This window comes from Heteronotia binoei, chromosome 14 (assembly GCF_032191835.1).
Source record: "Heteronotia binoei isolate CCM8104 ecotype False Entrance Well chromosome 14, APGP_CSIRO_Hbin_v1, whole genome shotgun sequence".
NCBI classification, from domain to species: Eukaryota; Metazoa; Chordata; class Lepidosauria; order Squamata; family Gekkonidae; genus Heteronotia; species Heteronotia binoei.
The window spans coordinates 34,793,606-34,808,490 of record NC_083236.1 but is presented as its reverse complement, the minus strand read 5'-3'; the positions used below and the strand labels follow the sequence as shown (position 1 = coordinate 34,808,490).

At 44.6% G+C, this 14,885-nt stretch overlaps 2 protein-coding genes across 2 annotated transcripts in view; one reads left to right on the top strand and one right to left on the bottom strand.

Moving 5' to 3' along the window:
- Positions 1-835: 835 nt before the first annotated feature.
- Positions 836-2,904, bottom strand: DDX28 (DEAD-box helicase 28). The gene has a single exon (XM_060253706.1). The coding sequence runs from the start codon at positions 2,641-2,643 to the stop codon at positions 1,006-1,008; it is 1,638 nt and encodes a 545-aa protein (XP_060109689.1). The 5' UTR covers positions 2,644-2,904; the 3' UTR covers positions 836-1,005.
- Positions 2,905-5,130: 2,226 nt separating this feature from the next.
- The window catches only part of DUS2 (dihydrouridine synthase 2), a 31,939-nt gene continuing 22,184 nt past the window's right edge, over positions 5,131-14,885 (top strand). The window contains exons 1-5 of the mRNA XM_060253705.1: positions 5,131-5,276; positions 6,511-6,556; positions 7,138-7,229; positions 11,183-11,226; positions 12,563-12,623. Coding sequence (XP_060109688.1) covers positions 5,151-5,276; positions 6,511-6,556; positions 7,138-7,229; positions 11,183-11,226; positions 12,563-12,623 — 369 coding nt within the window. The 5' untranslated portion in view covers positions 5,131-5,150. The remainder of the gene's footprint in view (positions 5,277-6,510; positions 6,557-7,137; positions 7,230-11,182; positions 11,227-12,562; positions 12,624-14,885) is intronic.

Sequence of the window (14,885 nt, the reverse complement as noted above, 5' to 3'; positions counted from 1 at the left end):
TGCAGTTTCCAGAATTTCAACATTGAAATACTACCATATTGGAAGATCAAGTCATCCAAAACAACCAGTAAAATACTTGGTGGGGAAAAAAATCCAGGTTTGGAATACATATCTGGGAGGGTTTTTTTTTAAAAAAAAATCCTGCTTTTTCTCTAAAGAGCTTAAGGCAATGTACATAGCTCCTTTGCCCCAACCCCACACTTAATCCCCCAAACAACCCAATGAAACAGGAACAAAAGCAACTGACCCAAGGACAGCAATGATGCTCAGGTTGACTCAGCCTTCCATCCTTCCGAGGTTAGTAAAATGAGTACTCAGCTTGCTGGGGGTAAAGTGTAGATGACTGGGGAAGGCAATGGCAAACCACCCCATAAAAAGTCTGCCATAAAAACGGTGTAATGCAATGTCACTCCAGAGTTAGAAATGACTGGTGCTCGCACCTTCAGGTTGGGGGAGGTGGACTTTGCACAGGAATTGCCTCCTTTCTGGGAGAGATGGACTTTACATGGGAATTGCCTCCTTTCCTACAGCCCAATACCCCTCAAACTGAGCTACTCCACAGCACATTTCACAACTTTTGATTCTGCCTTTCTACATTAATATAAACATTTACACTAATGAGAAGGGGGAGGAAGAGCTAAAAGTCTGACTCCTGTACCAAAATTCCCTAGCTGCCCTGGACAATTGTTTAACTCAATAGGCTAGGTTGCTATGTCTCCCTGAGATGCCATGGACCACCTATCTGCTAAAACACCAGCTTCTAACCTAGTTCACAAACAGCCAGCACACACAAGCATCAACCCATGCAAGTCAAGCAATTCCATGGAAGCAGATATTTATGCTTGAAACTTTATTTATCACAAGTTTCTTAGGTTGAATTACCATTTCTTTGGCTGTTTATATGCTCACGTTAAATATACAAAATATTATGCTGCACCATTGATCAGAACCGTGAGGTTACAGGTTTCAAATGCTATCTTAGGCTTCAGTTGGGCTCAAACCTCATTAAGGCTGTGGCTTCTTAACTGGAGGCTCCATGCCCGGCAGTGGAGCCTTTTTGCGAGCAGCAGTTTCTATTTTCTTGACCAGGTCTACATCCCACTTGTGGGTGACAAAGCTGACCACAGTCCCTGGAAACTTGCTGCCTACGCGGCCCACTCGCCCCACCCGATGCAAGTAGTCATGCAATGTCTGTGGGAAGTCATAGTTGACCACTAGCTCCACCTGCGTGGTGTCCAGTCCCCTAGAGGCTATGTCTGTACATACCAAGATGTCAAACTGCCTTTTCTGGAAGCGAGTGAAGAGATTGGCTCTCATAGTTGCTGGCATCTGTCCCTGCAGGCGAAGGTGTTTTATCTTGTGGTCATCTAAGATGTAACCAAGCCAATTGACCGTGTTGGCACTGCCGCAGAAAATCAGAACAGCTCCAGAGGTGGGGCCTCGATCTTTGAGGAGCTGCAGCAGCTCAGTCACTTTCTCACTGCCCTTCAGGCGTATGAATTTTTGTTCAACATGAGGCTGAAGACGGTGCAGATAATAGCTGGTCAGGATGCTGAAGGTGCTCACATCAGTGACTTTGCTCAACAGATCACCCACCCCCTTTGGCAGGGAGGCTCCCATAGCCACCAGCTGGGTTTTTGGATCCCAGTCATCACTTGCTTTTGTATGGCTGGTGGGGAGGGGAGTCTGCTGAAGCAGGTCTTCCACCAGGTCCACAAAGGAGGGATCCAATAAGGTGTCCACTTCATCCAGCACCAGGAAGCATAATTTCTCCAACGACAGCACCCGTCTTTGCAAAGCCTTGCACAGAGCACCCGGTGTGGCCACCAGGAGATCAGTGGGTCCACCACGCAGATTCCGACGGACAGCGCCCAATCCCCGGCCTCCGCCGATCTCCCTCACTTGCAAGCCCAACCTCACACACAAGTAAGAAGCAACGCTGCGTACTTGTCCTGCCAATTCCCGCGAAGGCAGCACTACCAAACCGCGGGGAGAGATGAGGGAAGCATGGCTTGCAAATAAACTCTGTCCTTGAAGGAGCCGCTGGATTAACGGCAGCAGATAGGCCAGGGTCTTGCCACTGCCGGTCTCTGCAGCACACAAGGCGCTGCGCCCGCCCAGCAGGACGGGAATGGCGCGCTTCTGCACGGCGGTGGGTTTAGAGATAGCCAAAGCATCTTGCAAGGCGGAGGCTACCCGCGGCTCCACTCCAAGTTCCTGGAAAGAGGAAGAATCGCCTTCGTCTCGTTCCTGGGGCGGATCTTGCCTCGTCCGCTCCAGCTGGAAAAAATCCCCCCGGGACAAGCGATGTTTCCAGCCGTCCGAGACCAAGCGCGGCCGCTCCCAGCGCCCTACAATGAGCCCCGAGCTTTGGCTCAGTTCCTGTCTCCGGCTCCGCAGCAGCAGCTTCCCAGACCGGGTGTCTGGAGAGGCGGCAGCAGCGGCGGCCTCCAGGCGGGCTCTTCGCTTCGCATTGGACTCGGCCTTTTGCAATTCCAACTGCCGCTGCCAAGCGCGGGGGATCCGAATCACGTTCTCCTTTTGCGGAGATTCATCGGAGCACAGCCGCGGCCAGCTGAGGAGAGACCGGCGGGGGACACGTGGAAAGGCGGCCTGGCGCAGCCCGCTGCAGGAGAGCGCCATTGAGGGGAGTCTCGTGGCGGTCTCTGGAGGCGCAGTCTGATGACGCAATAAGCCCGCGCTCGCCCCCGAGAGGTTAGAACGTTACTTCTCTACTTAACGAATCAGTGACAGCCTGATGTCGACGGTGTGTGCGTGTGAGGAAATTTAAGAATAAATGTCTTAGTGTATGCACAAAATGCTGGTGTCTTACCATCTTTATATGGCAGCTTTTTCACAGAGTTGGGGGGAGGGATTCCCGCATCCTTTCTGATAACCGAAGTCGCAGTATGATGACGACATATGCTGTTTCTCTCAGGCAGAGGTCTGTCACATCACCAAGTGTCTTGTCTTTTTAACTGGGGATTCCGGGGATTGAAACTGGGACCTACTGAATGTAAAGCAGATGCTATACCACAGAGCCACAGCCCCTCCCATGACAAATTTTATTTTAAACAAACTTTATGGCGAAATATACACCAGTTGTCGCGGAATAGTAACGTCACGGCATTGCTCGAGGAGAAGGGAAGCAGGGCGCATGCGCAGGAGACTTGCTGTGGCGGGCGAGAGCCGTAGAGTGGCCGGTGGGCTGACAGCGGAGGTGAGGCTGAGGGTAGCGCGGCGGCGGGTGAGTCTGGGCTCTGCTGGCTCCTCCTCAGGTGCTTCCTTTCGCTTCAACATCCATTATGTGTGTATTGCTGTATCTCTCGTGAAGTTCACCTTCCTCTGTTACCCCCCTACAAACTTCTCTGCTTGACACGTGTTTATTGGCGTGTTTTTATACGAGGAACCCAATTAACGTGCGGCTTTCACGCTCCGGACGAGTATAAGGGAGGATCTGAACCACTAATAGCGAATAGTGGCCAATTTCCAGGTAGAAGTTGCATCTAAGAATGCCTTTTAATTTCCCCCTCGTCTCCTCCATTCACGTTTGTGTGTTATGTGCTATCAAATATTCTCTGACTCATGGCGACCGTAGGAATTAATAATTTCACGTATTAATGCATTATTGAGCATAGTTTTATTCTCTTCTCTTCTTCTGAGGAGCTGAGAGTGATGTACGCCTTCTTCTCCCATCTCCTTTTCATCCATACAACAAGCAACATCCAGGGGCTGAGAATGTGATTACTGACTGGCACTGATGTGACTCAGTGTGACATATGTATGTTTAGGGTTTTCAGGGCTTGATTAGAACATGCTGAGTCTAAGCCATGCCCAGTTTAAGAGGCCCTATAACATTTCCCCCGAATGGTACAGTAATGTTTCAGTTTTTAATTATTATTTAGAAGACTCTTATACAGCCCTAAGCTGTACCTTACTTATGCATATAAATCCAGCTCTGATTATTTGTATTTCATTGTGGGAGTTTAGTACTCCTAACAACAACAAAATAAGACTTGAGGTAGAGTGCTATGGCATAATCGGGATTTGAACATTGGTGTCCCCGGTCCTAGTCTGAGCTCTGACAGCTACAGTGCAATGCAGGAAATAGTTCTTGTCCAATGGTGGGCTACTGGACAATTTCCAGCAAACTGTTGTTTTGTCAGTTTTTGACTGAAGATGTTTCCTAAATGCGTGTGTGTTTTAAATACCTGGCTGTTTATAATGCAACCAGCCTAAGTCAATATGATAGTTTGTTTAAATAAGGTTCTTCATTTCAGCTGTGGAGATGGAGAGAGAATGTCTGAGAGAAATCTTTTCTTGTTCATCACACTGCTTATTTAGATTGACTTTTCTTGTTTCTTTGCTGATCTAAAGCTCTGAGAAACCCTGAAAACTTCAGAAGGACAATTAGAAAGTGTTAAATCATTACTGTGTATTATTAATAACATATTTTACATAGTTTATATGTTTTAAAAAGACTAATTAAATAGTAAATGATTACTTCTAGTGCAAGTCTATTGTACATTTTTAAAATCTACAGGAATTTTAAATAAATTGAAAAAAAGACAACCGATGTGCTGAGAAGAAGAAGAAGAAGAAGAAGAAGATATTGGATTTATATCCCGCCCTTCACTCCGAAGAGTCTCAGAGCGGCTCACAATCTCCTTTACCTTCCTCCCCCACAACAGACACCCTGTGAGGTGGGTGGGGCTAAGAGAGCTCTTACAGCAGCTGCCCTTTCAAGGACAACCTCTGCCAGGGCTATGGCTAACCCAAGGCCATTCCAGCAGGTGCAAGTGGAAGAGTGGGGAATCAAACCCGGTTCTCCCAGATAAGAGTCCACACACTTAACCACTACACCAAACTGGCTCTCTGAGGGGTTATGCCACATCTAATCTCTGTGATGTACATTGCTACAATTTGAGCATCTGGAAGAGATGAATGGATTTATATGTGTATGGAGTGGTTCATAACTTTGAGTGCATTCATACAGGATATCTTGAAGAACTGTTAAAACATTACCAGTTGCAATTTAGGAAAGGCATTTTAGTGATTGTTGAGAGTCACAGCTGATGGAAATGATAAACATATGTCAATACTTTGTTTCTGATTTTCTTTCACTTGTTTCAGGTTACAGCAGAAAGGTCATGACAGTGAATGCTGCATCACTCTGTTTCAGAAATAAGGTCATCTTGGCCCCTATGGTACGAGTTGGAACTCTCCCGATGCGACTGCTGGCTTTGGATTATGGTGCTGATATTGTGTACTGTGAGGTATGATGGACAAATCGCTGGGACGAGAGATGGTTTCACTTTTCCCAAAATGCTTTTCAGTGCCCCCCCCCCCCCCCAAATCCCGGTTGTTTGCAATGTGCAGTCCTGCGCAGTTGCTCCAGTCTTAAGCCCATTGAAATAATTTGCCTTAGACTGGAGAACTTTGTATAGGGTTGCACAGTTGTGCACCTATATTTTCCAGTTAATGTCTAGGACTTCAGTTTCTTGAAGCGGAGAATGCATTCAGTATGGCCAGCTAGTTGCATATACATATTGTTTTGGAGAAGTTAAACTTTTCTGCTTTCATAATAGGGTAGCACATGTACTGAAGAATCATGAACTTTGCAGAGAATAACAATGCTCTTATCTGTTGCCTGTTTTGTATGGTTTTAGAACCCTTCACCTGTTCATCTGGATAGAAGGAGGAGACGGACATTTTGAATGCTTTGCTGTGAATTATATGTATCGTGTTTGCTTGATAGTGTTTTTGAAATTTCTGTGTGGATTAAATAAGGCTGTTTTGATTTGCACACAGAGGGAGTAAGGCGTTCTAATTCGAAATAAGTCCCATTCTGTTCAGTGGGATTTACTCCCAGGAAACTGTTCTTATAATTGGAGACAATGGAGAGGAGGTGAACTAGGTGCTGGAATAGTATGTTTGTAGTTACGCAATCACATAATGATTTGTGAAGTCCTGGGAAGTGATTCCCCCAACCCCATATTGTTATGTGGCTTTGCTAAAGAATCAGTTGGTTCAGAGATGAGGTTCTGTGGGAATCCACCACCACATGGTCTGGATATACTGTCAACTGAGGTGTAATGCCACCTCTCTCTTAACCAGTTAGGAGATTGGAGTTCAATTCCAAGTCTGCACAGATTCCCCTTCCACTCTCTGGAGCAAGTTTTCCTTTTCCTGCTTTAAATGTCCTAGAGGGAAATAAGGCATTCATCCTAATGGCCATTAGTGCCGCCAGAGTTTCCCTTTGACAGGATTTCCTTTACAGACATCACTTCAAGTGATTTTCACATCCTGGTAAAACAAGGCACCTTGGTCAGCATTTAGTGTGGTTAAGTTTGGTGCTGATGTTTTCTTAGTTACAATTAAAGTAAGAGAGGTGAGATTATGCCTGTATCTTTCCTTCTGCTGCTTGATTGGCATGTCTATGTAGATGAAGGCATAGAATTTTACTGTTTGGTCTACTATATTTTAGTAATTTTTGCCTTTATTCCTTAGGAGCTGATTGACCTAAAGATGCTAAAGTGCAAGAGAGTTGTAAATGGCAAGTAGTTCCTTTATGTCAGAGAAAAATAAAGTGAAATTATAGCAGAGGAAATAAGAGGCAGGGATTTCTCAGGAATCATGTAAGATGACTCCAGAATCTGGAGTCCAGATATTTTGCTGCTGGCTTTGCATTACTGCTTTTGTTGAATGAAATATTTTTAAATGCAGTAAGAGAATTTGTCTTAAAAACTAAAGGGATTGCAAATATTTTGAAAGGGTTGGCAACTGAGAATATGTGAATGCTGTAGTGAAATTTTGTTAAAATACTCCAAATTGAAAAATTACTTTCCGGTGCAAGTATATTGGATTGTGGGCTTCCAGAGTTCTTTTTTAAAAATCTATTTTATTAATACAGTCTAAAAGAAAAATTAACTCCAGAGTTGCTACACAGATGCAATCGATGGCAAACCACCCCTGTCTCTTGCCTTGGAAACCCTATGGGGTTGGCATAAGTTGGCTGAGACTTGGTGTCAAAAAATCACAAACGTTTTCACCTTTAAGATCTCAGTATGTAAACACAGATGTTCTTTGTGTGATGTTTGCCTTCAAGCAGTTCTGCTTTCCTTCTCGGTTTTGCAGAGGTGCTTGGAACAGTAGACTTTGTGGCTCCAAATGAGCGAGTCGTGTTCAGGACCTGTGAAAGAGAAAAAGACTCTGTTGTCTTTCAGATGGTAAGAGATGACCAGCAGTTGCTGTTCTGCTAAATGAAATACAATCTGAGGCATTAATATTTTTGTAAATATATTGCCAACAAATTCAATGATGCAGGAGATGAGAGTGATGAAAGGGCATATTTTTGTGTGTGCGTATGACGTCTGTATGTTTTAACTAGGTTGTCAGATTTGTATTCTGTGTTTTGAATTAAATTCCCAGAGTGGCCCACATCATTTGCAAAATGCACCAGACTCTTCTTAAAAAGAAATATTAATAATTAAATTCATAAAATATATTAGAAGAAGTGTGGATGAGGAGAGAACAGACTAAAAAAGCAGAATTTAAAAATAACGAATTCAGAATCAAAGCAGAAAAAGGGATATAAAAGGACAAACACTTCTTGCTTATTTTTTATTTATATTCTGCTTTTTTCCCCAGTCAGGGACCCAAAGCAACTTTATACATTATTCCCCACTCCACAGTCTTCACAATAGTAACCTTGTGAGGGTAGGTTAGGCTGGTTGTGACAGACCCAGGGTCCTTTGGCTGAATGGGAGATTCAGAACCAGTCATTCCAGGGTCTAGTCCAACATTCTAACCACTGTACCATGCTAACTTCTAATCTATGTCACACCTTTGGTGATTCTGTTGCTACAGAGTCTCCCATTTGGTGGCATGTGATGTGATTCACATTTAAAACCCTGACAACAGTTCAGTGTTCTTGTGTAGATGATATACTGTGTGCAGTTGCCTGCCCTAGCTACCTCTTGTTTTCAGGTTTGGGTTCTTACCTCAAATGTCCCTGAGCCAAATGTGGACATTGGAAGGAGCCACATGGGCAGCTCCTTTCATGGGATGATGGATTCATGATATTACTGATGCAGTCCAGGAAGCACATGAGGTTCAGTGGCTTCCAGGCCACGGAAGTATTATCAGAAGGGGCCTGAACACTATGAGTGGACATTTTGCATACCATGATTATGCCCACATAGGAGTCTGTGGGGTAACCTTGACGTGACGTACCTAATTTCCCCAAGATCTGGGACAGAGGGTGGCACTAGGAGAGAGGTTGTCAACTGGGCACCCTCTAGTGTATGGGGCTCCCCAGGAGGCAGTCTTCTCCCCAGTGTTATTTAACATCTACTTGCAGCCCCTCGCCCAATCAGTGTGGAGTTTCAGGCTGGGTTGTCACCAGTGCGCTGATGACACTCAACTAAATCTGTTGATGGGCAGCTGGTCAGATTTCACCCTAGCAAATTTGACTGAGGGCCTGGAGGCTGTGGTGGAATCGTTGAAACAAAGCTGGCTGGGACTGAATCTGATGAAGACAGAGGTTTTGTGGCTGGGGAGGGGAGACTCAGGGTTGGCGTGCCACCTCCTGGATCCTGACAGTGTGGCCTTGATACTGGCCCCAATTGTTAAGAGCTTGGATGTGATTCTGGATGTCTCTTTATCAATGAAGACCCAGATTGCAAATGTTGCCGGACTGGCATTCTTCCATCTATGCCAGGTCAGGCAATTGGCCCCCTGCTTGTTTTGCCGTGATTTAGCTACTGTAATCCATGCAGCAATCACCTCCAGATTGGACTACTCGGTCTACGTGGGGTTACCCCTGAATCTGACCCGGAAACTCCAGCTGATCCAGAATGCAGCAGCTTGAGTCTATATGGGGTCCCTGTGCATCACAGCCATCCATCCCATGCTACATGAGCAGCACTGGCTCTCAGTGGTGTACCAGATCAGGTTCAAGGTTATGGTTCTAACCGTTAAGGCTCTATGTGGTCAGGAACCCACATATCTTTGGGATCACCTCTCTGCTTATAAGAACTTGCTGGAGGTCCCCAGCCTGAGAGTCATCCAGCTGTCCTTGACCACGGTGACCCAACCTGCCGAGTAACATCTGCACCCTGCGGGACTTACTGCTTTCCACAGGGCTTGCAAGGCAGAGATGTTCCATTTAGTTGAGGACAGTGACAGTTTTCTATCTGGCTGGTACTCCTCTCCTGCCTCTTCCCCCTGCTCTGCGAGGCAGTGACTTATCTGATTGGTATTATTATTATTATTATTATTATTATTATTATTATTATTATTATTATTATTATTATTATTATTATTATTATTATTATTATTATTATTATTATTATTATTATGTGATTTTAACCTTTAATTGCATTTCTATTAATATTTTGATGTACACTGCCCTGAGCCCCATCCTATGGGGAAGGATGGTTAGAAAATATAAATAAATAAATGTGATTATGTATTACGCTTTTTTTTTTTAAAAAGCCCTTTTATCTTTCAACTTAATTAGTCCCAAGTTCTTGATATAGTCTTATTTCAGTAAATGCAGCTGGTGAGGTATCCAGCAGCTGGCAAGGAAAGCACATGTTTGTTCTACTAATAATTTATTTTTGGTACATTTGACAAATTGTCTTTAGCTTTAGGAGCCAGTCTAAAAATCTGGTAGGTAGCCAGAACCATTTTTCAGCCTTCAACGTTTTGTGTTTAATGACTTCATTTTTAAATTTTTGTTACAATAAAACCTATTTCAAATTGTTCAAAATTTCAACAAAACCACAAGTGTTGTTATGTGTGTGTGCATGTATGTATGTGTGTATAGATAGATATAGAGTAACTCAGGTTGTTACCACCACAATAAAAACCTAACTTCTTCCCAAATTCCCATAATTTCATTACTACTGTGAAAAACTCCATTCAGTTGAATATTGAAACGAGTACAGAAAGCAACTGGTGAAGAAATGCATTCATCCACAATCATGGAAAAAGTATAAAGTTTAACATACAAACAAGCCGTGATAAGAACTTAATGAAGTGAAATGATTTTAAAAGGTTCATATTTCTCAGAATTGCTGGGAGAAACTGCAATAAAATTATTCCTGAAAATAGTGGGTGCCACAATGAAATTCTTTGGCGCTAGGGAAGCCTGCTTTCTGCAGCTTGTTGAACCCCACTTTAGTTGGGAGAAACTTGCATACCCAGTGGTCTTCCATCCAAGTGCTGACCAAGACTGGCTTCATTTTAATCATTCTGTAGCCTTTGTTTCTCCCCAGCTCTTCAGTGGACCACGGTACAGCTAGGTTAAGTCATAACAGCAAACCATGAGTTGGTGTTACATGAACTTGCCTCCAAGGATCTTCAGGCTTACTCTCGTGATTGTCTCCCTTATACTTTACAAATTAGTTAAACTTGTTTTCACTGCACACTGAAATTTGCCATTACCTCTGCACTGGCAAATTATAGGTTTGTGCTTGCCCTACAAACCAGGATAACAGACAGTGGCTTGTTCCCAGTTTGCAGAATCAGATGGAAACTGCTGCTTGGAGATAATGGCAAGCTCAGGTTTTGCCACAAATGAGGGAGGAATTAAGTGGGGATTATGAATGTGAGTCCTGAAGCTCATCGTAGGCTCATTCCCATAGGTCAAAATATGGTTTGGTGTTATGTGTGAACCAGTGCTTTGTATACCCCTAATGTTTTTGTTTCAGGTGGAACAGTTATGCTATAATAGTGTTGGAATGCATAATTGCTACAGAACTTTCCACCTGTTTTTGACTTTGAGTTGTTTGGCTTGTGTCAAGGGGATATTCCATGTATTCACAAAATATAAAGTTATATCTATAGCTTAGGCAAGACAGTTAATATTAAATGCATCTCATATCCTGTTCCAAAGCTCCATAAAGTGAATTGGAGTGCAGTCCTTACCAGAGTTAGACTCTTGTAAATCTTAAGTCTGTTGAAGTGGACACTCTTCTAAGCCCATTGACTTCAGTTTATGATTGCACTCTTTGTGTTGGAAGGATGGAGCACTCAGCAACCGCTCTCTCTGAAGCATTGCCTTAAAAGGGCTAAGCCAACCAAATGTCATTCCAGTTCTTCCACTGAAGGTTATATTCCAACAGCTTGCATACAAAGTATATTGACAATAATTTGACTTCTCTGCATTCTACAGGGAACAGCAGATGCTGAGAGAGCACTGAGAGTAGCCCAGCTTGTGTAAGTATCTGCCAAATGTTTATGTTTGTGATAGTATTTTGACATTTGGTGTTTGCTGACAATCTCCCCTATAATATAATTCTCCAGATGTACTGGCCACAAATCTCCAGCTCTCCCATTGGCTGAGCCACCGATTCTCCCCATTGCCTGAGCTGCTGCCGGGTCCCTCCTGACTTTCCACGCATGCTCACATGCTTCAGAGACTTTGGTTGGGATGGAGAGGGCTGATATGGTAGTGGCAGGGCTGCAGCTCTTGCAGCACGAGGGTGCTCCTCCACTGGCGCCCTGTGGTCGTCATCCAGCTTGGACAAGGTGGCTGTGCTGGCACTCTATGGTGGCCCTTGTCATCACCCATATGGCCTCTGCCGCCAGGACAAGGCATACACCCCACAGAGGTGCTGCTGCACCAGCTGCCTGATGCTCCTTGACCCTGACAGCGGGTAGGATGTGGCAGCCAGCAGAGAGGCACAAGGAAGAGGAGAGGGGCTGGCAGAGGACAAGAAAGCAGAGGAGGAGGCTGCCAAAGCCTCCTTTTCTGGCATCCTGTGGGTCTCCTCTGGAGGAAAAGAAGCCAGAAGGCTCACCCAGGTGGGGGCCATTGCCACCACTGCTTTCCCCAGGCCAGGCTATGGAGCGGCCCATGTGGCCCACAAGCACAACCACCCTTGGGCTGCCACCATGTGATACAGCCCTCACCTCGCCCTCCACCATTCCCAGCACTCCAGGAGGCTGGTCAGGTGGAGGGAGGATCGGCAGGAGGTTCATGGCCAGGGAGGCATCTCAGCCAGCCTTGCCCTGCCCTCCTTGCCCAGAGCAGTGCCCTAGTCACTCCCAGCCCTACCTATCTGTGTTGCTCTGTCTGACTGTCTATTTATCTGTGTCTGTCCATTTGTATGTTTCGTCTGTTTTTCCCTTCCTGTCTCTTCCCTTCCTGTCCCATCCTGTGTTCGTCTGTCTTTCCCTTCCTGTCCCACCAAGGCTGAGGCACCCACCCACAACCTCTTTCTAGAGCCCATTGTGTCTTCCCACAATGGGCCTTATTTCTAATCTTTACCTAATTTGTGAATCTGCCACAAATCTTGGTTCATATAATCTTTGCCAGCCATCTCTGTCTTGGAAGTAAGTCTGGCAAAATTGCAAGCTCATGGATCTTCACTCCATGTAAGCTTTCATTTGTAAGGAACGTTAATTATAAGCCTCAGACCAGCAGAAGAATCTGATTGGGTTTTTGCAGTATTACTGTTTCTCACAGAACAGATGCACAGGATCCAAAATATGGTGGAAATACAGACTTTATGGTAATGGGTTTGCTTCTTTGTTCTCTTTGTCTTTTCAGAGAGAATGACGTGGCAGGCATTGATGTCAACATGGGATGTCCCAAAGAATATTCCACTAAGGTAGGTTGAAACTTGTCCGCTAAACCTTTTGTTTTCTTTAATGACCATTCACCTTATGTATTTGTTCTTAATCAGTCTGCTTAATAGTCTTCTAACATCAGTGGTTTGCAGAATTAAAATAAGATAAAATCAGTAAGTAAAAACACCAAATCCCCACTAGAATAAGGTGGCCAGAAGTATGTGTATGAGGGAGAGGATAATAAACCTCCTCAGGCAGGGGGTTTAACAACTGAAAAGCCCCTGTCTACCACACTCTTCAACCTAATCTCTGCCATGACAGAATCACAGAGCAGAGCACCAGTAGATGATTGCGAATCACAGACAGGCTCACAGGGGCAGAGGCTACTGTGTCCTTAAACCACTGACAGTTGTTAAGTTCAGTGTTGGCACTATGTGGATTATTACTAAGGGTCCACCCCTGCTCTCATCATTCACCAACCCTGTAGCTCACTGCACTCATAGTATTATTTTATAGGGGCATTCTGCCCATGCACTGTCTGTGGGCTAACCCCCTAAAATGTCATTTGGCCATATTTTGGCCACCACAAGTATCTTCTGTGTGACTGAAAGTAAACTGCAGCAACCATTTTAATGCCCCCTTTTGTGGCTGTGCCATCACACTGTGCCAGAATTCCAAAGGGCCTGCAGGCTCAGAAAGATTGAGGCTTCTGCTCTAGAGCAAGACAGCCAAACTGTTGCTTGGGAGCCACATGTGGCTCTTTCAGACATAATATGTGGCTCTTGAAGCCCCAGTGCCCTGTCAGCTGGCTTGGAGAAGGCATTTGTCTCTTTAAATCACTTCTCAAAGCCAAGCCAACGGGTGGTTTCGAGAATGCATTTAATGTTGCTTTCTTTCCCCCTTCCCTATTTATCTATCCCTCCTTCCCTTCCTTTCTTCCTCTCAAACATCTGACATTTATTCTATGTGGCTCTTCTATGTGGCTCTTACATTATGCTCTAGAGAAGATGATGATGATATTGGATTTATATCCCGCCTTATACTCTGAATCTCAAGATCTCAGAGTAGTCACAGTCTCCTTTACCCTCTCCCCCACCCCACAGCAGATATTCTGTGAGGTAGGTGGGGTTGAGAGAGCCCTTACACCAGATGCCCTTTCAAGGACAACTATGAGAGCTATGGCTGACCCAAGGCTATTCCAGCTTATGCAAGTGGAGGAGTAGGGAATTAAACCCGGTTCTTCCAGAGGGGGTTAGATAAAAATATGGAGCAGAGGTCCATCAGTGGCTATTAGCCACAGTGTGTATGTGTGTGTATATATATATATATATTTGGCCGCTGTGTGACACAGAATGTTGGACTGGATGGGCCATTGGCCTGATCTAACATGGCTTCTCTTATGTTCTTATGTTCTTATGTTCAGATAGGAGTCCACGCACTTAACCACTACACCAAGCTGGAGTATTATGTCAATTAGCATCATCTTCCAAAAGACCTCTTAACTGGCCAAACTTGTTTCAAGGCTTGTTTTGTAAAGGAGAAGGAGTCATATTCCACTCACCTTTCTGAGCTGCCTCCTTCTGGCTTTTGGCAAGTAAACTGTCACTTCCATTGAAATAGCAGAGGGATGTTCCAGTCCCCTGTACTTCCAGCACTGCAACGCCCCATGGTCATCAACTTTGGAAACTCCCAGTTTTATTTGCTGATGTGTTAATACCTGCCACAGACAGACAACCATTGCTTCCTTTGCAAATTACAGAGATATGTCCTTCAGATGACCTCAGCCGTGTTGTTGCAGTTCCTCTTCTTTTTGGCACTGCAGTTCAAATGATCATCTTGAAACTCGTTAGTTAGAGCTCATTTCCTTGGCTGCATGGAAGCGTATGCCCATACGGTCGATGCTGTTACTTTCACGACTGACAGAAGTGACTCAGCAGGGAGATGTCATGTTTGTGGAATCATTAACTTTTCTCTGAACTGAGGTGAGCAGTCAGGTGCAATGTGTTATGTTACATTTATTCGATATACATCCCACCCTCTCCGCCGAAGCAGGCTCAGGACGGCTCACAATACATAATGAACAACAGTATAAAAACATTAAGTTACAATATCAATCGAGTTCTAATTCCAATACAGTGAACAATATTAAATAAATACATAGGTGGCGTTCAGTGGTTATAAAAACATCCATCCAATACAAAAGCCACAGGCCTGCTCCTGATCTCAACTGGTTCATATCGTGACAGCCAAATAGTAATTAAAGAAGCTCCCTTCTCAAAGGAACAAAGCTGCTTGTTGTTGAA